Here is a 26,154-nt window from a genome sequence, read left to right as displayed (position 1 = left end):
ATCTGAACGTATTGGGCAACCCATGCAGCAGCCTGTAGTTGTGAAAATATACGAGGAGTTGCGTTCAAGAAGTAAGGCTTTGGTTGTTAGTTTGCAAGGCGCGACAGAAGAAGATGCAGAGTTTGAGCAGGTTAGAAATTACTCATTGCTATGAATTAATAGTGGTTATTTATGGTTATTTATTAAAATTTGTTTTTTACTAAGAAAAAAAAAAAAAAGGTTTCGAGCGTGCGCTGGTTTCGTAATTTGTTGACGTAATTTGTTGGTAGATCCTCTTATTTACCACGGGTCTCGACCAATCAGAAGTCGAGAAAATCTTCATTTGTGCTAAAGATATATATAATTGTAGATATCAACTGTCAATTTTAAACTAAATTCCAAAGTAACAATTTCAAGGGTTTATTTTTTAACAAGGTATGAGTTTTGAGATCCATAGAAATATATTGTCTCACTTGATATCAGGTTCTCGGCTGGATCAAATATGCAGCAGAAAGCTTCATGGACTCGAATTCAGAAATGGGTTGTACACTCAAGTCTGCTCAAGACTTTCTCAACCAGCACCAGGATCTAGAGGCAGAGGTCCAGGTACGTCAGATTTCATTATTTAGATTTATTTTTATTTTTATAGAGAAGTTTTCGTGTGAATAGCTCACGGCACGAACACGGTCGTGGCACGGCAAGGCATACGCCAGCCCAATCACATTGCGCGAGAAAAAATCCTCCAATCAAAATTCTAGAAACAATCAAGGTCGCAGCAAGGCATGCATACGGCATCGACGTTTTCACAGTCATAAGAAAACTGCTCTATGTGTGTGAAAACCTCACGGTAACCGTGACCCTGACGGTTCCTTGTGCGAGCATTTTCATTGGCTGAGCAGTGTTCTCCTGCGCAATGCGACATTCTTTTGTTTTAAGAATCATACAAGTGAGGTTATTGGGTAGCCTGCGTGCAGCCGTTTATTTCTCCATAATAACCGGAGAAATAAACGGCTGCACGCAGGCTACTATCGGGTCGATACAATGCTTGTTGTCTCATTTGCATCTGATTTGCATGCATCCATAATAACTGCTATTGGTTCGTAGCAGCTATTGGTTCGTAGCAGCTGCTGATGAGCGTAGTTTATAAATACTGTCCATAGATAGAATTCTTTGGATGATAAACGAAGGAAAAGAAATCAACACATGTAAATTGTTATCGTCGAGAAAGTTTTTATTGACGTTTTGAAATACCATTTAATTAATTTCTAAATCATTTATTTATTATCAAAGGAGCTGCAGGGGAAGGTCAGAGAATTGACTTCGAAACGACCTGATGATGAAAGAGTACAGCAACTAAAGAGAGCTTGGTCCACCTTGAACAGTCAATTGTCGTTTAGGCTGACACTAGGCAAAATGTACTATGACTTCCACAGACACAGAAAGACGGTGAGTATTACTGAATCCGTACTCTAGGGCCATGTTGGTTGACGATAACAACTCGGACCAGCCATCATGGATTCGTATAGATGTTTATTGGTTGTCTCCTGTGCTTTAGAAGGAATCTGCAATTTTCCTCCTATCTCAATCATATCTTTATTATTAATTCACAGCTATGGGAAAGCTTGAATGATTTGGAATCTCAACTGACTAGTGACGAACCAAAAGAGAACGTGGACGCATCGGCTTTAATGTTTGCCCGTCAGCGGCAGACAAGAGAAACCATCATCACAGCATCAGACAGGTTACAGAAAGATGCACGCACCTTAATGGAACAGCTACAAAAGGTATGAGATTTATTACTTCAAACATCCCGAAAAGAGGCTGAAAGTTTGTCCGGAAAATTACATGGTAGCTGCCCATAGGAAAGGGGAGACACATTTTTATATGGGAAACTCTTTTGCCAAAGATGTTTTATAGTTTAAAGTTGCTTTTAATGGAGAAAGCAACCTGCCTGCTCACCCCCGAAAGCCCTACTTCGCAGTCCATAGATTGTACTTGGGTAGGGTTGCGGGATGGAAAGAAAAAGTCTATTTGACTGATATTGTTTCTCTTTGATTCATGAATGATTCATGGATATTTTTGATAACTGCAGGAGCCCAAGGACACTTCCCTCAACCGCGACTCTTCTGGACGCGCCATTCACACAATTTTAATCGATTTGCAAGAAAGACTTGGTAGCCTGGATCAGCTGTGGAAATTACGGGACGAACAGCTCCAGAGACACAGACAACTTAGCACCGAGTTTCTTCAGTTTGAACGCGATACCAGACAGGTTGGTAGATACGTGCATAGACTCATTTAAACTTCAGTATTAGTGCTACCCCGCTGGCAGTAGATTACAAATACTAAAAGCGTGCCACATTTTGCAATAACTAGTACTAAATAGCACTAATTAGACAAAGAATAAGTGGATAACACCAGTATTGGATAACACCAGTATTGTATCCTCTCTACGTCATTGTTATGATAATTAGATATGGCGACACACTCTTTGGTTTGAAAAGCGTTTCGATATTTTATAAATGTGGATGAGAAAATTGAGAGGCTCGAGGTTATGATTCTTCAAATAACCTTGAATGATTGCTTTCTTTTTCAAGGTGATTTCATGGATCGAAGAACAGAGCGAACAGTTTTTCCCTGTCATGGTGGATTACAATTCACTTCCTGCAGACCCAAAAGATCTCGAAGGGAAGCTCAGGCGGTTTAGAGAAGCATCACAGGTGAGAAGGATTTTAACCTTCCTTTAATCATGAGTATTTACATGTTGGAATCTGCAGTCATCTGTCCCCCAGATTGAGCTGCATTCCGAAGTGCTGTAAGGGGTCTAGTATTTCATACATGTCTTGGTTATATCACTCTTAATGTTTAATTTAAATCCTGTCATTGGTACAATGTTTTAATGATATGATGTTAACTTAGAAAACCGACGAGGACGTCCAACGACACCTCCAAGCGGCAGAGCAACTAGCAGACGAAGATCAGAGCTACCGAGCTGCCATCACTGTAGTAACAGACGAGTTGAAGATTGCATATGAACGGTTTAAGACTCTTATGTCTGACTACGAGGTGCTACTGGCCATGTGTGCGACCTTCTTTGCTAGTGTTGACAAGGTATTTGGTCACAGTGTTTTTATTATGGATAAGGGGAATGGGGTTGTGTTTGAAATCAGCTGGAAATAATTTATCTTAATAAGCCTTTTCATAGTTTAAGAATCGATTCCACTGCGCATGCGATTTTATCCCGAATTTTTCACCTTCTTTTGTTTAATTAAGAACAAAAGAAGGTTTAGACAAAAGAAGGTGAGAAATTCGGGATAAAATCGCATGCGCAGTGGAATCGATTCTTAAACTATGAAAAGGCTTATTGTCAACACCAATAGACCACATTGGCTTGGTCGTAATTTTTTCAGACAACATGTCATTCCCTAGGGTATCATTTGTTTATTTAGCAGATGCGCAAAAGGAGGCACATAATTATGGACACAAATAATACAAATAATCTTATTTTTAAGAGAATGACACCTGGTCTGAAATGGGAAAACGCCCAAGCCGAGAAGGTCTATTCCGTCTACGATCCATCTTTTTTTTCTAAAGATTTGTTTGATTATTTGTAAATGGTTTGTAGTAGCATTAAGCCGCTCTGTTAATTGAGTACTCTTTGTTAAAGTAGATATTGACGATAACGAAACCGCATTTGTTTTCAGTTGCTACAAGTAATGGACGAAATGATGCAGAAGTTTCGAAGCCGGCAAGTTGCACCAGACCTTAACCGTGCCCAGCTCATGCTCCAAGACCATCTTGCCAACTACCAGAGCGTGGCTGATATCTACAACTTCACCATAACTAATGGACGTGACATTTTGAAGAAAGTAGGAACAAGTGAGGCAGTTACTGTGTCTCGAGAAGAAATCAAGAGATTTCTTGAAGAAAGCGAGGGCAAGAAAGATGAATGGGCAAGCCTCTGGGAGCATCATAAGAGCAAACTTGAGGAAAGCGTGAAAATTTGCGAGTTTGAACAGTCGATAAGCAGGGTATGCGTATTTTTAGTCTGGTTTAGAATATTTTCATCTATTACCTTTCTTTCTTGTGTTGCAATGACGTTATTCGACTTTTCCAGGTTAACTTGATGGTTGAGCAACACAATCGTGATTTGATCGCGTTAAATCAGAAATTTGGCGATTCTTTGCTGGATGCCGTCACACTCCTGCAAGAATCAGACGCGTTCTTAGAATCAGTCAAGGTATGACGAAATACTAAAGGCCCTGACAAACGGTCCAAACATTTGACCCAACATTTTGCCAACGTTTGTTGGGCCATATGTTGGGATCGTTTGTTATGGCTGCTAACAATGTTCGCTCAAAATATTGGCTAAAACTGTTGGGTAAATGGACCTTCATCACACAGCGGCCATGTTTATTATCATGAGAATAAGAACTTTTGTTTAACCTGCATAAATTTATCCTCAAACACTTGAATGCGAGGCTACGCGTGGTGGAATCTATCGTTCAGACCAACAGGGCTGCTGCATGAAAAAGGACCTTGTTGGGTCAGATGTTCGGTCAAATACTGGGACTGTTTGTTAGGGCCCTAATAACTCTTTCATTAAATTATGGTGTAGTTTTTTTTGTCGCTTATTTTTCTTTATCTTTGCTTGCATAGCCAACAGATAACGAGGTAATACATCTCGTACAAGAGGCCAGTCGGCTTGTAAGTGAAGGACATCAAGATGCGCCATCTATACAGAATCAAGTGTCTTCCATGGAAACAAGATGGAAGAGGTTCCTATCTCGAATTGAGGAACATCGCACAATGCTGGAAGCATCCATTGAATTCCACCAACTTTATGAACAGGTATTGTGTAATACTCTCTTCACATATGTTATCAGCATCTTTCTCGTGTATCTTATCTTTCTTTATTTTTTTCCGGTTCGATATCCTAAAAAATCGTGCGTTCTGATTGGCTGTTTGAGCGGGCGGTATTTTGTCAGTATCTGCTCGCGGACCGGTGTCCATTGCCGCTAAACCACAAAACAAAACGATTACAAAAACAAGTAAAAAAAAACGGGAAAAAATAAATAAGTTATTTACCGTCCTATAGTTGGTCCGGATAGGGAAAAACTGTGCCCTCGGTCTCGTAAACGGACCTCGGCCCAACGACCTCTGTCCGTATATTCAAGACCTCGAGCACAGTTTTTCCAAATAACATATATTTCTTTTTTTACTTTTTTTCATCACTTGTCTTTTGTTTTAAATAGGCCGTTACCTGGACAAGCGACAGTGAACACTTCTTGCAGACAACACGCGAGGAAGCCAAGCAATGTCGCACAGAAGAACAAGTCATCGATCTCCTAGATCTCCTAGAAGGTTTTATCCGGCCAGGTCTTAACAAACAGGAAACCCGCCTGAAGAAAATATCTGACTTGTCTGCCAAACTGATTATCGATGCGCCCAGACGCAAAGCCAAGGAACTGGTTGCCAAGCAGAGAGAAGTAGCTACCAAGTTTGATTTAATGGATAACGACCTTTACCGTTTGGCAGAGAAGCTGAGGGAAAGAAATCGTCTGGGATTACCACCAGAGGTATTAACCAATTAAATAAATTTTTAGTTCATACACACCCTGCATATATTAAATAATTGTGTTAAAGTTTTCACCTGTAATGCCTCCATCTCCCCCCACCCCCAATGCAAGTATAATGTTTGATATCGGAGTTTGTTAGCTAGAATTTCGGTCTTTGCTTTGTTTGACCTTTTTGAATCCGTTTTGGTTTAACTCGTTTTTATTTAAATGTTAACTTCTCCAGGCCATAGAAGATTTCGCTGAAAGTCTCGACACCTATGAGAGAGACCTTCAAAGTAGGCCTCCAGACACAATTGAAGAATCTGCGCCGGTGCCTATCCGTACCACCCTGACAACATTCTTAGATGGTGTTCTGGGCCAGAAACGGCGTGGAAGTGGTACTGCTTTCGAAGAAGCAGGACCTGGCAAGCGCGCACAAGTAATGGTCAGCATAAAATCAGATGGATCCGTGTCGTCCGATGCAGAGGAAAAAATTGAACCAATAATCAAGACAGAAATCAGAGGATGGTTCGAGGGAGGGAAGGTCGTAGGAAGGGATACTGGTGCCCCGGAACAGCAAATCATGGTCCAAATCGATCAAGACACAAGAAGAGAACCTCAGTATGCAGTTACCATGGCCCCAAGAGGCACTGAGGTCGTCAAGAGAGACGTTACTGTTACTACCATGGGACCAGTTATCCATAAAAATGTGCAGGTCAGTCCTCGATTTCATCATTAATTTTATTAATTTTATGTTCTTTTTTGTGAGTATTTCTTGCTTAAATGTTGGGCTTGGAGTGCCGTGCCGTGCTCGGTACCGTGTGTTAGCATTTTTTACTGAGTGCCTGCCTGAGACTCCTGCCCTGTGGTTGAAATAAAAGGATGTCCTCAATTCCGTACCAAGACAGTGTCTTCTGCCGTTCCGTTTCACAGTCATATGAAAAATGCCCAAGAATTTGATTTCGGTGATTGCATTATTTGAGCTAGCTTTGAGCAATCTCAATTGTTTGGTTTCTTTACAGGTGGAGACCGACATGAACGTAGTTAATTATCGATCACCTCCACCAGAAGAACCAGAAAGCCCACAATTTACCCGAAAGAGAACATGGAAAACAACAACTCGAGAGACAACCACGAGTGTAAAGCAAGAAACGCGAACAGAAGTGGAGACATTAGTTCCAGAAGCTCCTGAAATCACTTCAAAATACTACATGTACGACGACGGATCAGGTATATAATAATACTTCATCCATTGTTTAGCAGTTTCTTCGTTAACTCGCCTTTTTAGCTTCGCCGGGTGTTGATCTTAACCCTTTATCTTGACCTTTCTATAGCTCTTCCTGGTGGTCAGATGGAGGTACGAGTTCTCTCTAAAGTAGATCTACAGGCAGCTCCTGAAGGCAAACATCCCAGGCTTGAAGAATTGGAAGAACCCGATGGAGATATGAAGGATTCCAACGAACAAATCTGTAGAAAGATTGAGGATTCTTTGGAGCCAAGAGAGAGAGTGTAAGTTGTAAATGAAACCTTATTTCTGTCTCAGTTTTTCTTTTTCTTTCTTTTCTTCCTTCTTTCGCATATTGTTACAAAATCATCTAGCTTCTTTCTCAGTGACTGCCCTGCCCAGAGGCTCTCTCGTTCCAGTGTTTATCGGTGGTATGTTTCGATATTCTCTCGCGATAAAGAAACCTACGACCGAGGAGCACTGGAGCGAGAAAGCGAGTGGAACCCAGGGTAGCAATGTTCATCAACGATTCCTAATCTATTAGAACAACAACAACTTTATTGTACCACTCTCTTTTTTATATATACAATATAGATAATTTAATAAATCTAGATAGTATAAAAACACAGTTATTTATAGTATATATACTAAGGCAGATAAATGAAAAGACGGTACAGGTTGTCTGTAATAACCACAAGGCTAAGTAAAAAAAGGTCAAAACTGGTAAGAATAACGTTAGTATTCAGATGTAAGTTTTTGGGAAATGAATTTTAAAGAAGGTCTACATTTTTTAGACCGCCTGGTCGTACCGAAGTATACGTTCCACAGTTTGCTGGCCAAGCCATCGTATTTTCCCCTCCAATCATACCTTCCGTACAAAGTTCTTCACCAGAGACGACGGAATCCGAAGCACAATTTGCTCCACCTAGTGATGGTTTTGCTCCAGTGGAATTCAAACTACAGGGACCATTCGTAGAGGCAAAACCAAAGCCAAAACCACTGGACACTGCAAAACAAGCTGCGTTAACTCGATTGGATGAATTGACAAGGATATTGATCGACAGCGAGGAGAATTACGTTGACGAACTTAGGTCGATTGTTGAGGTATGGGATTATTTTGTAGTTATATATGTTAAGGTATTTGTTTCTATGGAAAAATCTCTTTATCAAGCGATGACTCTTTTTCCCCACAACATTTTCATATGCTCATTCATATGCTGATTGATATTTTGATATGCAGGACTATATGTATGAAATGGACAGTGCTCCAGCCGATCTAGCAGACAACAAAGATGCCATTTTTAGTAACATCGAGGAAATTTACTTCTTCCATAAAGTGTACGTACTCAATGCCTCTAAAGTAAAATAATTTTTCTCCTAAAGATATTCACCATTTTCCATACATCGGTTCACTGGTCAAACACAAAGCGCTTAAGCGAGGCGCCAAGGTACTTGCAAAGGATTTTTTCAAATTTGAACCTTGCAACCTCGACTGAATGCTTTGCGTTTGACCAGTTAACCGCGATATATGGAAAATGGTGAATTCTTTAAGAGAGGTTTTGATTACTGAATAGACTTTCAGAATTAGAAAATGGGATGGGGGAATTTGATTTTTTTATTACAAATCTTAGTAATATTTGTTAACGGAGGAAAATCGAACCCTCGAATCATTAACTATGATAAGAGATGCAAGGAACAGATCTACTCTTGCAACGAGGAATACTCCGTTTTCGAGTTCTCTGTCGCTCAGGGTTAGTCCCGGGTCACAAATGCATGATGAATGAATATAAAATTTTTGGACATTTATTTATTTTCTTGTATACAGGGTTCTTGTACAAGAGCTGAAGAAGTTGAAGAGCACACCTGTCCATATTGGACGTCCATTTTCGTCAAGGGTAAGAATGCGACAGTGGGTTTTTGCATAGTGCTGAATTAATTATGAATTAATAAACTACAGTAAGCGACTCTTACCTAATACCAGGATAATTCAAAGAATCCTTGCTGAAAACGTATTTGTTTTAATTTTATCCAGCCTATGAAGCCTAGTATCGTTTGAATGTCCATCTTCCTTGATGCTAAATTATGAATTTTTGAGGAGCATTTAGTTTCAACTTTTAATTTTGTTATAGGAACACAACCTTTATAAATATCTAGATTTCTGTGATGGAAAGGAAGATTCCGACTTGGTCTTGGCGTCCACACCAACCGAATATTTTGAGGTATTAATGTATTCCTCTCTCGATTTTTTATTTTCATATTTTCATCATTCCAATTTTTTCCATTTTGTTATGTCGTATATTATGGACGTTGTGACATTCTACAGGTTATTAATCAGACCTTTACTGTTTCAGATATGCAGGAAGAGGCACAACACCCGACCCCTCGTCACTCTTCTGCAGCGGCCACTGGAACGTGTTTTTGAGTACAGAGAGATTTTGACGGAGATGCTGGAAGTTGCTCTAGATGCCGGAGTTGACACAAGAGATATTAAGGTCAGTCATACATCAGGAAGCAACCCTATTCCTCGTTTGCACGTTACGTCATCGCGGCCATGTTGGTGCCATTCTAACAAAAGATTTCTCATTAGAATCCATTGTTAACGGTACCACAATGGCCGCCATGGTTTTGTCTTTTAACTCTCTTGGGAATGCTAACAACCCATCATGTTTTTCGGAAACCGTTTTATTGCATATTATCCAGGCTTAAATTTGTTTTTATTCGGACTTTCCACTGCAGTTTGTTTGATTCTAAAGGAAAAGCAAGTCAATTGTATTTCTGAAACTTGAAACAATGGCTGCTTGATTTTGTTTAGTAAAATATGATTTTAATTTTAAAGGTAATATAGTGTTTATCGAAAGGCCTATTTTCATGTTGATAAACATTTATTTGCAGGAAGCAAAAGACATATTGGATCGTCTGTGTGATGAGATAAGACAACAAACAGAGTAAGTTTGAATCTGTGTCTTTTCTTTATTTATACTGAATACAAAAATAGAAGAAAAAAATGGATATATCGATTTATGCGGTTAGGCGCGCAAATGTCATTTTATCACACAATCACAAGGTTTCATTGTTCAGTTCACTGGCAATTCAACTCCATTTAGTCTCTATTTTTATCAGTACCACGCTTTCGATGTGAATGTGCATTTACCGCATAGCCCCAGCCAGCTCTCAGTTAGCTAGGCCTAGTCAATGGATGGCCATTCCGAATGACAGACATGTCCTCGTGTTACTCTTACGCCTGGTTCAGTATCTTACTGCATCAATTTTTCATTTCCAATAGATTGCAGATCACAGTTGGAATGCCTGTTGGAGTCGAAATGTGCGTTGCAATCGAAGACTACGAAGACGAGCTTGGCGATTTAAAGAGAGAAGAAAGTGTACTTGTAGTTGACAAGCTTTCGCGGCCTGGCATGTACAAAGTTGTGAAGTTGAGAGTTGATGGTTCCCAAGGCGATGAGATGTGGGTGCCTTCCAAAATACTGAAGAGAAGAACATCAACAGCTGAAGTAACTCTGAAAGGAGGTACGATTTGATTATTGCTAACCATCCCTAACCATGAAAAACGCAGCCAATTAGAAGGCGGAAAAACATTTTTTTATTTTGTGGTATTCCACTCTTTCTTCCCATCACGCATAGTGGGTTTTTGAATTTCTTCACATAATGTAGCCTGCGTTCAGCCGGTTTAGGAAATTAAACCGGCTGAACGCAGGCTACACACAATGGTGTGGAATAAAATAGTTCTACAACGCTTTTACAGCCTTCAGGCCCGTGTGTATACTAAAAAAGGGACAAAGGGACTAGTGGGATATTCCATGGTATTCAACTCAGATCGTATTTTGATATAGCTTTTTTTCCCCATTTTATTCCAGGTTACACCGCTGAGTTGGTCAAGAAGCCGCAACCAGTAAGTAACGTCATACTTTGTGCAAAACAACTCTTTTGTACTATACCATGTCGAATTCTGTGTATTCGTTCGTGTTTTCATGATATAATTTTACTTTTCACAGGAAAAAATTGTATCTGAAACCACAATAGATGTCCAAGAATCCATGCCAGGTAAACTTTATCAACAGTCAAACTTTGTGGTTCAGTTGAGGTTGGTACTACGTAAGATACTTATGCAGTTTTGTTTTATCATTTTTAGAACCAAGGAGAGAAGAAACTGCAGCAACATTGTATGTACTTGAACTAGATTATTAATATCTGTCATCCTTTTAAAGAAAATATTAACGCTTTTCTTATCTTTATAAAGTAACAAACTTAAGCTATACTTATAACATAGAAGTCATAATACGTTAAGAGTGGTGTAACTGAAATGGGGATTGAATTATTTATCGCATAAGAAGACTGCAAAAATGAAATGTAGAGAAATATCGTTCCAAAATTATGTTTGAATCATTTCTGTAAAAGGTCATCATCCCAACAAAGATTGCTTTTGGGAATTAATAGGATTTTAAAAATTCCATAAAAATTCTTTCGATTTATATTTTGTTTTGCTAAAATTTGTTTGTATCTTTTCCAACAGTCAAATTGGAAAAGAGCCTCAACCCATCACACTGACTCTCGATGGTCAAGCAGCGTTCGACTTTCAGCCTGTGGAACTTAAAATACCAAAGCCTGAAGATGTTACTGCAGAAGATGTCAAGGCAACTGAACAAGATGTCCACGCAAAACCAAAGTTTGTGGAATCACTGTCTGATGTGCAGATTTCCAAGGGAAATACGATCATCTTGGAGTGTCGCGTTACTGGTAAACCAAGACCAGAGATAACATGGTATAGAGATGGAAAAAGAGTGATAGAAGATGGCAGACACCACATGGAAATCCGTCCTGGAGATCTTTGTATCTTGACCATTCGAGGGGTAAATCCTGACGATGAAGGCACCTATACTTGCAAGGCAACAAATCCTGCAGGCGAAGATTCCACTTCTGCGACATTTCAAATATCACCTAAAGGATCTGCTCCTGAGTTCACGAAAGAACTAAAGGACACCGTAGTTCTGGATGGAATGCCAGCGCGCTTTGAAGTTCGGGTGGATGGAAATCCTGAACCAGTTGTTGAATGGTTCAAAGAAGGAAAACAGCTTAAACCAGGACGTAGAATTGAAACACAGAAAGAAGGAAACGTCCACAGACTCGTCATATCCAATTGCCGAAAAGATGACACTGGAACAATCGTTTGTAAAGCAAGAAATACATACGGCGAAGCGGATTGCACCTCCAATTTTAGCGTTACTTTGGATTCAGTTCCACCAAAATTTACAAAGAGGCTGTATGATCTAACTGTCAAATTAGGAAGCGATATCCAGCTGTCCGTGAATTTCGTTGGAACACCAGAACCAAAGGTCAAATGGTATTTGGATGATGAAGAGATTACCAAAGATGACGGATTCAATATCGAAAAACATCTAGGCTCCGCAGTCTTGTTAATAGATGGATTTACCAGTGAAGATTATGGTAATTATAAATGTGTCATTATGAACGATGCTGGCCAAGCCAGTACTGCGGCAACCCTTTCTGGGGTAGAGGAACGCGTTCTTCCACTGAAAAAGCCAGCCGGCGAGGCTCCTAAATTTATCAAAAACTTAACAGAACTTCACGTGATTGAAGGAGATGCAGTACGGCTTGAGGTTATCGTAAGTGGTACACCAAAACCATCTGTAGAGTGGAGAGCTGAAGGACAACCTATTGAAGAAAGCAGGCGCGTTCACGTCATGGTAGATGGAGATAAGCACATCCTCCAGATCGAAGAGGTGGTGCTTGATGACGAGGCAGAGTACGAATGTGTGGTAAGCAACGACCACGGTACTGTACAATGTAGTGCAGAGCTGCTTGTAGATGAACGATCGAAAAAACCTGAATTCATCAAGGAATTAACAAGTGTGAAAGCTGTGGAAGGTGATCAAGTCAAGTTTGTGGCTGAAATTGAAGGAATACCTGAACCAGAAGTTCTTTGGTTCAAGAACAATGTTCTTATAGAAGCTGGCGATAGATTTGAGGCAAGTCGCGACAAAGAATTAAACTTCCTAACGTTACACAAATGCAATATCAAGGATACTGCTGAAATAAAGTGTACCGCAAGAAACAGTGCTGGGGAAGTGTCTTCTATTGCAAATCTTGTTATTGAAGCAAAGCCCAAACAGGTCATGGAAGAAATTACCTTTACGGTTGCTCCAAAAGATGAAAGCCCTGTTGAGTTAAAATTTGACATCCCACAAGAAAAAGACATTTCTCCTCAATTCTTACAAAAGCTTGAAGACAAAGAAGTTTTGGAAGGGAGTACAGTAGACCTTGAAGTCGAAGTAAGTGGCCAGCCAAAACCAACAGTTCATTGGCTCAAAGATGGTAAACCTGTGAAGCCGGGGGATAGAATAAGTATGCAATCTGACGGCCGCGTACATATAATGTCTATTTCCAATGTAAAACTTGAAGACGAAGCTGAATATACCTGTATTGCCAAAAACACCGCTGGAGAGGCTTCATGTAAATCAGAGGTTCTAGTTGAGGAAACAATGAGAGCACCACAATTTGTAACCAGGCCTAAAAACATTGAAATTACAGAGGGCGATACAGCACGGTTTGAAGCTGTTGTTTCAGGCCTACCTCTACCAGAAACCGAATGGCTGAAGGATGGTAAGCCTATAGGAAATAGTCATCGTTTCCAACTGGACTTTGAAGAAAACCGCTCCGTTCTTAAAATCATGGATGCAATGCTGAATGATGAAGGAGAATATACATGTATTCTGTCAAACAAAGCGGGCAAAGATTCTTGCAAAGTGGAATTGCTAGTTGACGAAGCGGTTGTGCCTCCCGAATTCGTGAGAAAAATGAGTACCATCGAGCTGTATGAAGGAGATCTTGCGCAATTTGATGTGCGAGTGTCTGGTACACCCGTGCCTGATGTCCAGTGGTTCAAGGATGACAGTCCCTTGTCTGACACTGATAGAATTGAAACTCGCTCTGATGATGATCAGCGGTCACTTGTCATCAGAAATTGTATTCCAAATGATGGAGGTCGATACCGATGCACAGCGACTAATGAAGCTGGCCAAACGAGTTGCTACGGAGAGCTTACCATAAATATAAGACCTTTCCCACCTTACTTTTCGGACGAGAGTCCAAGCATACCAACAGAGTTTGAAGTGGGTGGTGATATTACCTTAGAAGCGACAGTGAGGGGTAGCCCTGCTCCCGATGTCCATTGGGAGAAAGACGATAAACCCATCACAGAAAGTAAACATTACGTTCTGTGCAACACTGTTGATAAGTACACACTTACAATCAAAGGTGCAAGTCCTACGGATTCTGGTGCGTACACCTGTATTGCAGAGAATAACGCCGGAGCTGCCAAGAGGACTTACAATCTGGATATTGAAGGTAAGAATGTTTTTAAGAATTAAAAAAAGAATTTTACTTGTGTATGTCTTCTTGTCTTACAATACCTACTCAAAAAATTCTTTTATTCTTAGTTTTAATTATATTTATTTACTAATAGAATGCATGTATTTATATGGAATGATGATCTATTCTATTCATATAACATTTTAACTACTATGTAATGCGGTAGCTACTACGAGGTGCATGCAAAGCGCACGTAAGGCATGTTATTTATTTTATTGTTGCAGGGATGCGGCTTAAGCTAGAATTATTAATTTACAATATATCTTAACTGTAAATTAATGAGTAATAAAATAAAGTTAAATGGTGTCTGACTCTTTTGAAACTGAAGATTGCATTATTCACTATTTCGCAACATTTCGGAATCTAGTTAAAGGAAACATTATTGAACCAGAGGTGTGTATTCGTCGTTCTTCTTGGAATTGGATGTTTGTCATCAAACCTCTGTTTGACCGAAACTCGAGGATCCTTCTTCGGAAACGTATATGGTTAGTTCTGATGCTTGGAAAAATGTGTTTTTTGCAACCGTACTTTCACAGTGCTCAAATAATACATCTGAATCCAATCATTGTCTTCTGAAGTATTGAGAGTCATAGTCACCTGAACTTTTTGCATGTCTATATAATCACTGATTTTTCTCTCATCAAATAACGTTAAGATAATATTTTTCAAGATAAGGAGTGACACACGATCGTCTCAACATACGAAAACCAATGTACTCTTATTCATTTTCGTGATACTTAACATACGCAAATACTACACTGATGATGCATGGTGATTGCGCATGTTGGCATGGAAAATATTTCAATGATTGCCTCTCTTGTGATGATGATTTCTCTTCTTGACAAACGCAAATACTGCACTGATGATGCATGGTGATTGTGCATGCTGGAATATACCATATTTCAATGATTGCCTGTCTTGTGATGAAGATCGCTCTTCTTGAACTTTTTGGCACTCGTCAGTGGAATCATACACGCAATCAGTTCCATCGTACGTATACAACGCAAATCAATCCAGTCGCCGTTGGTGCAAACTTGTACATTTTTATCCATTCTTGATTAAGAACAAGAAACTATCCCTTTGTGTACAGCTCCTCCAAAAACGGGAAGTCCACCACAGTTTCTTCAGCTGATTCAACCTGTTGAAACAACAGAAGGAGAAACAGTTGCTTTGGTTTGTACGGTGATTGGAAATCCAAAACCAACCATTGAATGGTACAAAGATGGACTTCCTCTAAAAGATTCTCAAAGATTTGAAAGCTTTTTCAATGGCAGAGTTTGTACCTTGAAAATCAAAGACGTCAACCTAGATGATGAGGGTCTATACAAGTGTGTTGCAAGTAGTGAATTCGGTACTGCTTCTTGTGCCACCGAGGTTCTAGTTGAAGAGGCTGAAGTTATCATTATGAAAAGACCGGAGCCAGTAATTGAGATATCTGGGAACACAGCACAATTCGATTTAGTAGTATCTGGGCAGCCTTTCCCAGATGTTGATTGGTATCTGAATGAAAAAAAGGTTGAAAATCGGGGACGATTTCGAATTTCTGAAGACAAGAAGGAGGGACGATACAAACTGATTATCGAAGATGTAAATTCTGATGACAGTGGCAATATACGTTGCGTAATTCGCAGTGGGGAGCAACAACAAACCTGTGATACATACCTGCAAGTTAAAGGAAAACCCAAATCACCGAAAGAGATAGAAAAGGAAAGAAACGAAAAATTCATTGATCTTAATAAAGAACTCTCTTTAAAATTTGGAGTAAAGGATGTTCCTGAGGATGACACTTTAGAAAGAGAAGAGGTTGTCGTTGAAATCAGCAAAGACCAATCTTTTTCAGAAGTAAAATTCCAAATCAACCCACAAATGGAAGAACAGATGATCAAGGTTAATAAGGAGTTGACTAAGACATTAGGTTCACGGAAGCCAGTTTTGGAAGAACCTCTTCAGAAAGAAGAAAAAGCAATGGATCTCAATAAAGAAATAACATTCAATATCGGAGGAGCACAGCCTGTGGAACCTAAAAAATCGCAGCCAGTTCCATCACAGAAACCTTATGTTCTGGGAGAGGAAATAAAAATGGATTTGGGTTCGGAAGATTTGTCAAAACCTGTTATCCAAATTCAGGTTAACCAACCAGACAAAAAGCAGCCTACAAATCCACATCCTTCAAAGCCAAAAACAATTAGTCCAGATGATACAAAAGATAAACCTGAAACTTCAAAGCAAACTGTTATTATCGGGGAAGAAGTAAAGCTTGATCTTGGAACAGGTGATGCTATAAACCCGGTAATCCAATTACAAGTTGGACGTCCCGAAGAAGTAGCTCCATCCAAATCTCCTCAAAAAACAGGAAACCCTCATCCAAAAGATAAGGAAGAAAAGGTGAAACCAGCGCAACAAACTATTGTAATGGGCGAAGAGATAAAAAACGATGACCTGGATTATTCAGTCATTGTTGAGCAAGAACAGCTGCTAGAAGGAAAAAACCCTCACAATCCACGCCCAGGAAACCCACACCCGGGAAATCCACACCCACGTGGGCCCACTTCTGTTCCAATTAGAACTGTAAATCTCGGGGAAGAAATTTCCTTTGATATTGGAGCAGAGGGAGGGGATGTAGAGGTTATTGATTCTGGTACCATGAGGTTTGATACCGAAGTAAATAAAGATCGACCACATTTTATTGACACGGGAGAAAAAGTAACACCCGCCGAGGTAACCGAGACTGGGGATGTTAAGCTAGAAGTAAAGGTCGGTGGAAGTCCTACACCAGATGTCGTATGGATGAAAGATGACGAGGTTATCATAGGCAGTCCTCATTTTGATGTTAAAAGCTTCGATGATTTACATACACTTATTATCAAATCTCCTACTGATGACGACAAAGGTGTGTATAAGTGTAGGGCTTCAAATGATCGTGGAATGGCCTGTAGATCCTTTGAGGTAGGAGTTGAAAGGCCAGACAAAAACAAACGCCCATCATTCGAAGAAATTCAAGGAAAATCACCGCTTATCATGACTGATGATGGTGACCTTATTCTAGAGGTAAAAGTTAAAGGACAGCCAATGCCGGATGTAAAATGGTTTAAGGATGATTTACCTCTGGAAGAAGACGACCGTATTTCTATCGATTGTAAAGACAACGTCTATACAGTAACGATAAAAAGTTCAACTGCAGAAGACTCTGGCCTTTACAAGTGTGAAGCTAAGAATGAAGCAGGAACAGCAATCAGGAAGTTTTCCATCGACGTCGAATCTTTTACGCCCAAACTGCAAGCATTTGTCCATAAAGATCAAGACTTTCCACAGTTTTCTGATAGAGAAGGAGTTTCTCCGTATGAAGTCACTGAGGACGGGGATATAAAGCTGCAAACAAGAGTGACTGGTTATCCTGAGCCGGACGTTGAATGGTTAAAAGATGGAAAACCTGTTAGAGGTAGCGAACGGACTGAAGTCCAAATACGTGGAGATACTCACATACTCATTATAAAGTCACCTGTCAGTAGTGATGCTGGAAGTTATACCTGTGTCGCCAAAAATATACGAGGGACCAACGTCCGGACGTTCGATGTAACTATCGAGACTGGAACATCAGCGCAGGAAGTGTCTATCCCACAAGATGTTGGAAACGTCAGAGCGCAATTCATAGAAAAGGGGTCAACTGCTCCAGTGCCTTTCGAAATAACTGAGGATGGCAGTGTTAAACTACAGGTCAGAATATATGGAGTTCCAAAACCTTCATTGGAGTGGTCCAAAGATGGTGCGTCACTTGAATCATCTGACCGCATAAGTATAAGTAGTGAAGACGATTTGCATACAGTAATTATTAAAGAACCGACGATCAATGATACTGGGATGTACAAATGTGTAATCTCAAATACTTCTGGAAAAGCTACAAGGACATTTGATGTTGATATTGAAGCAGTAAAACCAAGTCACCAGGTTAAAGGTGCACTAAGTGAAGAGTTAATTTTACCAAGATTTATTGATGTCACTGAGGTTGAACCATACAGGGTAAGCTATGATGGAGATTTCACTTTGACGGTAAAGCTTTCCGGGTCTGGTAAAGTAGAATGGCAAAAAGACGGCAAGAAAATCAAAGAAAGTCGAAAGTACTCAATGCGTCAAGAAGGCGATCTGCATATGCTTACAATAAAACGTGCAATGGACCACGATCAAGGAATATACAAATGTGTCGTTACCAACGAGGCTGGTGTCAATTCAAAATCGTTTGATGTCACTGTCGAAGATCTAAGACCACCTGTTATTGAGAAGAGTCCAACAAAAGAATATGTTTCGCCATATTTTATCGACAAAGATGTCACATCCTTTAAAACAACGGATGATGGAGATGTAGTGCTTACTGTTAAAGTGGGAGGTCACCCTAAGCCCGAGATAATGTGGTCTATAGATGACAAAGAAATAACTGAGAGCAAAAAATTCAGTTTGAAATGTGTTGACGATGTGTCTACTCTTACTATCAAAAGTCCAACAAAAACTGACCGAGGTACTTACAAATGTACTGCTTCAAACAAGGGCGGTGTCAGCGTAAAGAGATTTAACGTTGACATTGAATGGGACAAGCCAACTAAGGAAACTCCTCTAGAAGTGAATTTGCCTGTATTCATGGAGGAGGGCGTCGTCCCATTCCAAGTAACGGACGATGGTAGCATTAAACTTACTGTAAGAGTAAAAGGTAAGCCCACGCCAACAGTAAAATGGACCAAAGATGATGAAATAATCACTTCAGATGATCATTTCCAGGAAGAATATGTTGATGATATGTACTATTTGATCATAAATAAGCCTACCAAGCAGGACGAAGGAGTTTACAAGTGCACAATTAGTAACGACGTTGGAATTAATGTCAAAACATTTGACGTTGATTTTGAATATGTTGGTCGTGAACCAGAACCGAGTCTAAAAGTAAAAACCACACAGGAGGAAAAAAGAATATTCGTTGATGAAAGCATAGTTCCTTTTGAAATGACAGACGAGGGAAATGTCAATCTTACGGTAAGAGTCGCCGATACCTCTAATACAGACATTGAGTGGTCAAAGGACAACGTCCCAATTCAACCAAGCAGTCACTACGATTTTACGGAACGAGATGATACATTCACTCTTACCATTGTGTCACCGACTGCAGACGATAAGGGAACTTACAAGTGCACTGCCAATACACCCGTGGGTACAGCAGTGAGGTCATTTGACGTGGAAATCGAAGGTAAAGAAGAGCCATCATATGAATCACAACCTGTTTACGAACAAGCTGCACCACAATTTGAGGACGATGTTGAAATAGTTCCTCTGCAAGTAACCGATGAAGGTGATCTAGTCCTTACAGTAAAGGTAAAGGGCAGACCTAAACCTGAAATTGAGTGGTCAAAGGAAGAGAAACGGTTAAAGCCAAGTGATAAAGTAATTATAACAGAGGAAAACGACACGTATTCATTGTTGATAAAGTCACCAACGCCTGCAGATAAAGGAGTTTATGAGTGCACTGCGAGCAATAATGATGGTTCAAGTATTCGAAGCTTCGATGTGGAAATTGAAGGAGAAGCGCCTGAAGAAACGATACCAACAAAAACAGTTGTTTTGTCAAAAGAAAAGGAGCGCCCGGTATTCATCGATGAAAAGGCAGAACCCATTAAGATAACTGACGATGGTGATTTGAAACTCACAGCCATAGTCAAAGGCAAACCAAAGCCAGAAGTGACTTGGACAAAAGACAACAAACCAATAAAACCAAGTGATCGAACTGTTATCACTGAAACAGACGACACCTACACATTGATAATCAAATCTCCAACATCAGATGACAAGGGAACGTACAAGTGCACTGCCGCTAGTGACGTTGGCACAAGTGTTCGAAGTTATGATGTAGAAATAGAGAACGAAAAACCTACAGAAAAGGCACCAACTAAGGTCAAACGAGAACCCAAAAAGGATGAGCAACGGCCAGCATTCGTTGAAGAGAAAGTTGAACCTTTGCAGGTAACTGACGAGGGAGACTTGCGATTGACAGCGGTAGTGAAAGGCAAACCGAAGCCAGAAGTGACGTGGACAAAAGACGACAAACCCATAAAACCAAGTGACCGAACTGTTATTACTGAAACAGACGACACCTACACATTGATAATCAAATCTCCAACATCAGATGACAAGGGAACATACAAGTGCACTGCTTCTAGTGACGTTGGCACAAGTGTTCGAAGCTATGATGTAGAAATCGAAAAAGAAGAACCTACAGAAAAGGCACCAACTAAGGTCAAACGAGAACCCAAAAAGGATGAGCAACGGCCAACATTCGTTGAAGAGAAAGTAGAACCTTTACAGGTAACTGACGAGGGAGACTTGCAGTTGACAGCAGTAGTGAAAGGCAAACCGAAGCCAGAAGTGACTTGGACAAAAGACGACAAACCCATAAAACCAAGTGATCGAACTGTTATTACTGAAACAGACGACACCTACACATTGATAATCAAATCTCCAACATCGGATGACAAGGGAACATACAAGTGCACTGCATCTAGTGACGTTGGCACAAGTGTTCGAAGCTATGATGTAGAAATCGAAAAAGAAGAACCTACAGAAAAGGCACCATCTAAGGTCAAACGAGAACCCAAAAAGGATGAGCAACGGCCAACATTCGTTGAAGAGAAAGTAGAACCTTTACAGGTAACTGACGAGGGAGACTTGCAGTTGACAGCAGTAGTGAAAGGCAAACCGAAGCCAGAAGTGACTTGGACAAAAGACGACAAACCAATAAAACCAAGTGATCGAACTGTAATCACTGAAACAGACGACACCTACACATTGATAATCAAATCTCCAACATCGGATGACAAGGGAACATACAAGTGCACTGCCTCTAGTGACGTTGGCACAAGTGTTCGAAGCTATGATGTAGAAATCGAAAAAGAAGAACCTACAGAAAAGGCACCATCTAAGGTCAAACGAGAACCCAAAAAGGATGAGCAACGGCCAACATTCGTTGAAGAGAAAGTAGAACCTTTGCAGGTAACTGACGAGGGAGACTTGCAATTGACAGCAGTAGTGAAAGGCAAACCGAAGCCAGAAGTGACTTGGACAAAAGACGACAAACCAATAAAACCAAGTGATCGAACTGTAATCACTGAAACAGACGACACCTACACATTGATAATCAAATCTCCAACATCGGATGACAAGGGAACATACAAGTGCACTGCTTCTAGTGACGTTGGCACAAGTGTTCGAAGCTATGATGTAGAAATAGAGAAAGAAGAACCTACAGAAAAGGCACCAACTAAGGTCAAACGAGAACCCAAAAAGGATGAGCAACGGCCAACATTCGTTGAAGAGAAAGTAGAACCTTTGCAGGTAACTGACGAGGGAGACTTGCAATTGACAGCGGTAGTGAAAGGCAAACCGAAGTTAGAAGTGACTTGGACAAAAGACGACAAACCCATAAAACCAAGTGATCGAACTGTTATCACTGAAACAGACGACACCTACAAATTAACAATCCAATCCCCTACATCAGATGACAAGGGAACGTACAAGTGCACTGCCTCTAACGATGTTGGCACAAGTATTCGACGATTTGATGTGGAGATAGAAAGCGGAAAACCTGAAAAATCAAGAGAGAAAGAATCATTTGTTATAGATCAACCAATCTCATTTTCGGTGGAAGTGGATGAAGGAACTGGAGTAACAGAAAAATCTTTATTTGAGCAAGAAAGGGATATCGAAGAAAAGGTTACTAAGTTACCCAGTAAGGTGGAGCAAAAAGGGGTTCAGATAAAGGTAGCTAAAGATACCGTAGTCCCTCAAGACATAACACCAAAGGTTGAACAACTAAAACCAATGGAAGAGATGCCCACTATTGAATTTACCATTCCTGGTGTGGGAAAAGAAGGAAAGAAGCCATTAAAACCCGAGGAGAAAGTAAAACCAGAAGAGGTTTATGATGAACAGCCTACTGTAGTACAAAAGGCTGTTGATAAACCAGTGTACAAAGCTCCTGCGGAGGAGATGCCCACTGTAGAATTTACCATTCCTGATGTGGGAAAAGAAGAAAAGAAGCCATTAAAGCCCGAGGAGAAAGTAAAGCCAAAAGAGGTTTACGAAGAAAAGCCTACTGTCGTAAAGAAAGTTGTTGATAAACCAGTGTACAAAACTCCTGAGGAGGAGATGCCCACTATAGAATTTACTATTCCTGACGTGGGCAAAGAAGGAAAGAAGCCATTAAAACCTGAGGAGAAAGTAAAGCCAGGAGAGTTTCATGAAGAAGTGCCTACTGTCGTAAAAAAAGTTGTTGATAAACCAGTGTACAAAACTCCTGCGGAAGAGATGCCCACTATAGAATTTACCATTCCTGATGTGGGCAAAGAAGGAAAGAAGCCATTAAAACCCGAGGAGAAAGTAAAACCAGAAGAGGTTTATGAAGAAAAGCCTACTGTCGTAAAAAAAGTTGTTGATAAACCAGCGTACAAAACTCCTGAGGATGCGATGCCCACTATAGAATTTACTATCCCTGACGTGGGCAAAAAAGGAAAGAAGCCATTAAAATCCGAGGAGAAAGTAAAGCCAGAAGAGGTTTATGAAGAAAAGCCTACTGTTGTAAAAAAAGTTGTTGATAAACCAGTGTACAAAGCTCCTGCGGAAGAGATGCCCACTGTAGAATTTACCATTCCTGATGTGGGCAAGGAAGAAAGAAAGCCTTCAAAGCCCGAGGAGAAAGTAAAGCCAAAAGAGGTTTATGAAGAAGTGCCTACTGTCGTAAAGAAAGTTGTTGATAAACCAGTGTACAAAACTCCTGCGGAAGAGATGCCTTCAGAACCCAAAGAGAAAGTAAAGCCAGAAGAGGTTTATGAAAAAAAGCCTACCGTTGTAAAGAAGGCTGAAACAACCGAAATGGTAAACGTAACTGATAGTGGCGAATATGAGATTTCAATGAAAATAAATGGTTTCGAAGATGAAACAGTAGAATGGAAGGTCGACGAGAAAAAGTACACGAAGGCCAAGATAGAAGATCAAGATTTAACTGTTATTGAAGCTTTAACTAAAGATGATCGCTCTTACGAAGTCACTGAAGGTAGATTTGCTCTATTAGTTCTAACACTCGAAGACTGCGAATTGCATGAAGAAATTATTGTTGTATATTTTATAATTAACGTGAAAGAAGGCACTTTTTAGGTAACTGATGTTTGGTTAAATTGCTTATTTCTACTGTCAAGTCAATCGATATATGGAAATTTGTAATCGATTAACATTAACAATACGTCAATGAATGATAATGTTAAGTGATTTAGAGAGCTCTAACAGCTCCAGACACAAGTTTTTTTATCGTTTTTGCAGTTCTGAATTTTTATTTATTTGATTGAAGTAAGCCGAAAACCGAGTAAACTGGAAGTTGTTGTTGCGCTAATTTTTTGATTGCACGTCATCGTGGCCATGTTGTGCCATTTAACCGCACCGAGATGAACCGCCACTTTCTTGGAAATTCTTGCAACCCAGATAACTTTGTCAGCATTGAAATAATAGTCTAATAAGAGATTTTTCGTCCCACTGTTAGCTTTTTGATGCAATGGAAAAAAAGCCACTTTCTTGGAAATGCTTGCAGCCCAGATAACTTTGTCAGCATTGAAATAATAGTCTAATAAGAGATTTTTCGTCCCACTGTTAGCTTTTTGATGCAATGGAACAGCAAGAAAAGTAAAATAAGCGAAAAAAAAGGGGGAAAAGGTGAAAAAAGTGTATACGTATACTGTTGTTTAGGACGTTTATAGTCCCTTGTCGGAGCACAAGAGGAAAGAAAAAAAAAATACAGTTGTGTTTTCCTCTACCTTACCGCTGCTTATCACACTACCTGTTTATTGACAACTAATATAACTCTATAACTGTTATAGAGAATTTATGATTAACTTAAGTTCTTTAATTAATTAAGCGAGCGCAATAAAACGTCATTAATTTCAAATTTTACTGAGAACGCCAGTGGAAGACAATTTTTATGTTGCACTGCCTGTTTGTCTGTCTTTCTGTTAGTTAAGTATATTTTATATTAAGAAAAAATAAGTTTCAATTTTCTTTTTTAATCTTATAATTTTACTTGGTGAGTAAACTCTATGCGATAGATAATATACCTTACTCTTTATGAACGTTTGTTATTTAGGTACGCAGCCTGCCCCTCAAATTACAGAGCATTCTAAAGAGGTTGAGGTGGTCGAAGGCACATCAGTGACCATTCAGTGCAGGGTTATTGGTGCTGAAGATGCAACTATTACATGGTTCAAGGACGACGAACCCTTGGAGGAGAGCCCTCGAATAACGACCGATTTTGATGAAGGACTCTGTCTCTTAAGAATCGAAAAGGTTTGCCTTGAAGATGAAGCAGATTACAAATGCCAGATTGAAAATGAGAGCGGAATAACGTCAATGACGACGGAACTGATTGTCGAGGAAAGTGTGTCGATGCCAATTTTTAAAGAACAGTTAACGTCTTTTGAGGTAAATGAAAGGTCCATTGCACGCTTTGATGTACGTGTGGCAGGCTATCCTCTACCAGTGGTTGAATGGTTTAAAGACGGACAGCAGCTAGAGGACTTGGGCCGAGTGATAATAATTGACGAAGTAGACGACAAAGAGCCTGAATTATTCTCTCTCGTGGTTGAGGATTGTAAACCGGAAGATGCTGGGGAATACAAGTGTATAGCTATGAACGAGGCGGGAAAGGCCGACTCGACTTGCGTTTTGACGGTTTCCCCATTGGAAGAACGTCAAGTCCTCTCAGACATTAAAGAAACTCCAAATCTCTCAGACATTGAAGAAACTCCAGTAGACATCATAGAAGGCCAAGACCTAACATTAAAAATAGAAATTACAGGTACTCCTCGTCCAGAGATAGAGTGGTACAAAGACGATAAACCAATTGCAGATGAAGAACCATATAAAATCGGAGAAAAGGGGGATGAGTATTTTTTGACAATCACCGAAGCAATACCCAATGACGAAGGGGTATATAAATGCCTCTCAAAAACGGATGATGAAACCATTGCAAGGAGTTTTAGAGTTTCTGTCGAAGGTATTTATGTCATTACTGATTTTTATCTAATATTAATTTGAATAATTGTGTTTGAAGTTCACACTGATATTTGTTTTTTATATTTACATATGTAATAGAAAAGCCAGAGGGTGCGGCTCCCGAGTTTTTCAAGCCACTTAAGGTCGTTGAAGTATATGAAAGCGAATCAGTTCGCCTTGAGTGCCGAGTAACTGGTACACCTAAGCCTAAAATCACTTGGTACAGAAATGAAGACGTCCTGGAAGAAAGTGAACGAATAAAGGCCGAATTTGATGGCGAACTTTGCTTGCTTGAAATCTCAAATACAGAGTTGGATGACGAAGCTGAATACAAATGTGAAGCTAGAAATGAATTTGGAAAGGCCACTACTATGGCAGAACTGCTTGTCAACGAATCCCCTGTCCCTCAGAGTCTGCCAGAATTTCCTATGGAGGCTCAACAAGTTCAACCTGAGGCTCCATTAGAGACTAGTCCACCAGAGTTCAATGCCGTAGATCAGCAAGCGCCATTAGAAGTATCTGACGGTGGTGATGTAACGCTAGAAGTACAAGTTACAGGAACACCCGAACCTACAGTGGAATGGTACAAAGACAGCAGACCGATAGAAAGATCTGATAAATATGTGATCCACAAGGAAGATGATACCCACAGGCTTATAATTAAGGGTGCTGGGCCTGAAGATTCTGGACCTTACCAAGTGCGAACATACAACCCTGCAGGCAAAAACACGAGGACATTCAACGTCGACATTTCAGGTAATAATTCAGTTCAATTCACTGCCCTTCTCCAAATGTCGATTGATATCAGGACTCACTAGTTTACTTTGCTTCTTCAGCTAATTGGATAGGATATTGGGATAATATTTCAACTAGAAATGTTTCCTAGTTAGTTTAAACGGTGGCAAAATAAAATTGTCA

General features: G+C 40.0%; 1 protein-coding gene across 1 annotated transcript in view; it reads left to right on the top strand.

Annotated features, from left to right (window-relative positions):
- The window catches only part of LOC116288075 (uncharacterized), a 160,771-nt gene that overhangs the window by 24,905 nt on the left and 109,712 nt on the right, over positions 1–26,154 (top strand). The window contains 28 exon segments of the mRNA XM_089036454.1: positions 1–130; positions 463–585; positions 1,270–1,425; positions 1,590–1,763; positions 2,072–2,251; positions 2,577–2,699; positions 2,899–3,090; positions 3,684–4,010; positions 4,097–4,219; positions 4,639–4,830; positions 5,235–5,558; positions 5,782–6,252; positions 6,560–6,767; positions 6,872–7,046; positions 7,557–7,866; positions 8,003–8,100; positions 8,588–8,657; positions 8,892–8,981; positions 9,114–9,254; positions 9,655–9,707; positions 10,046–10,287; positions 10,635–10,669; positions 10,773–10,821; positions 10,910–10,940; positions 11,291–14,142; positions 15,257–23,251; positions 24,329–25,237; positions 25,336–25,992. The exon segment at positions 1–130 is cut by the window's left edge and continues 128 nt beyond it. Coding sequence (XP_088892580.1) covers positions 1–130; positions 463–585; positions 1,270–1,425; positions 1,590–1,763; positions 2,072–2,251; positions 2,577–2,699; positions 2,899–3,090; positions 3,684–4,010; positions 4,097–4,219; positions 4,639–4,830; positions 5,235–5,558; positions 5,782–6,252; positions 6,560–6,767; positions 6,872–7,046; positions 7,557–7,866; positions 8,003–8,100; positions 8,588–8,657; positions 8,892–8,981; positions 9,114–9,254; positions 9,655–9,707; positions 10,046–10,287; positions 10,635–10,669; positions 10,773–10,821; positions 10,910–10,940; positions 11,291–14,142; positions 15,257–23,251; positions 24,329–25,237; positions 25,336–25,992 — 16,430 coding nt within the window.

The sequence above is a fragment of the Actinia tenebrosa genome, unplaced genomic scaffold (assembly GCF_029948245.1).
Source record: "Actinia tenebrosa isolate PJP-AT-01 unplaced genomic scaffold, QUT_ActTen_1.0 PGA_scaffold4__44_contigs__length_22323623, whole genome shotgun sequence".
In the NCBI taxonomy this organism is placed as follows: domain Eukaryota; kingdom Metazoa; phylum Cnidaria; class Anthozoa; order Actiniaria; family Actiniidae; genus Actinia; species Actinia tenebrosa.
Note: the sequence above shows the minus strand (reverse complement) of the source record. Positions and strands in the feature narration are given on the sequence as shown.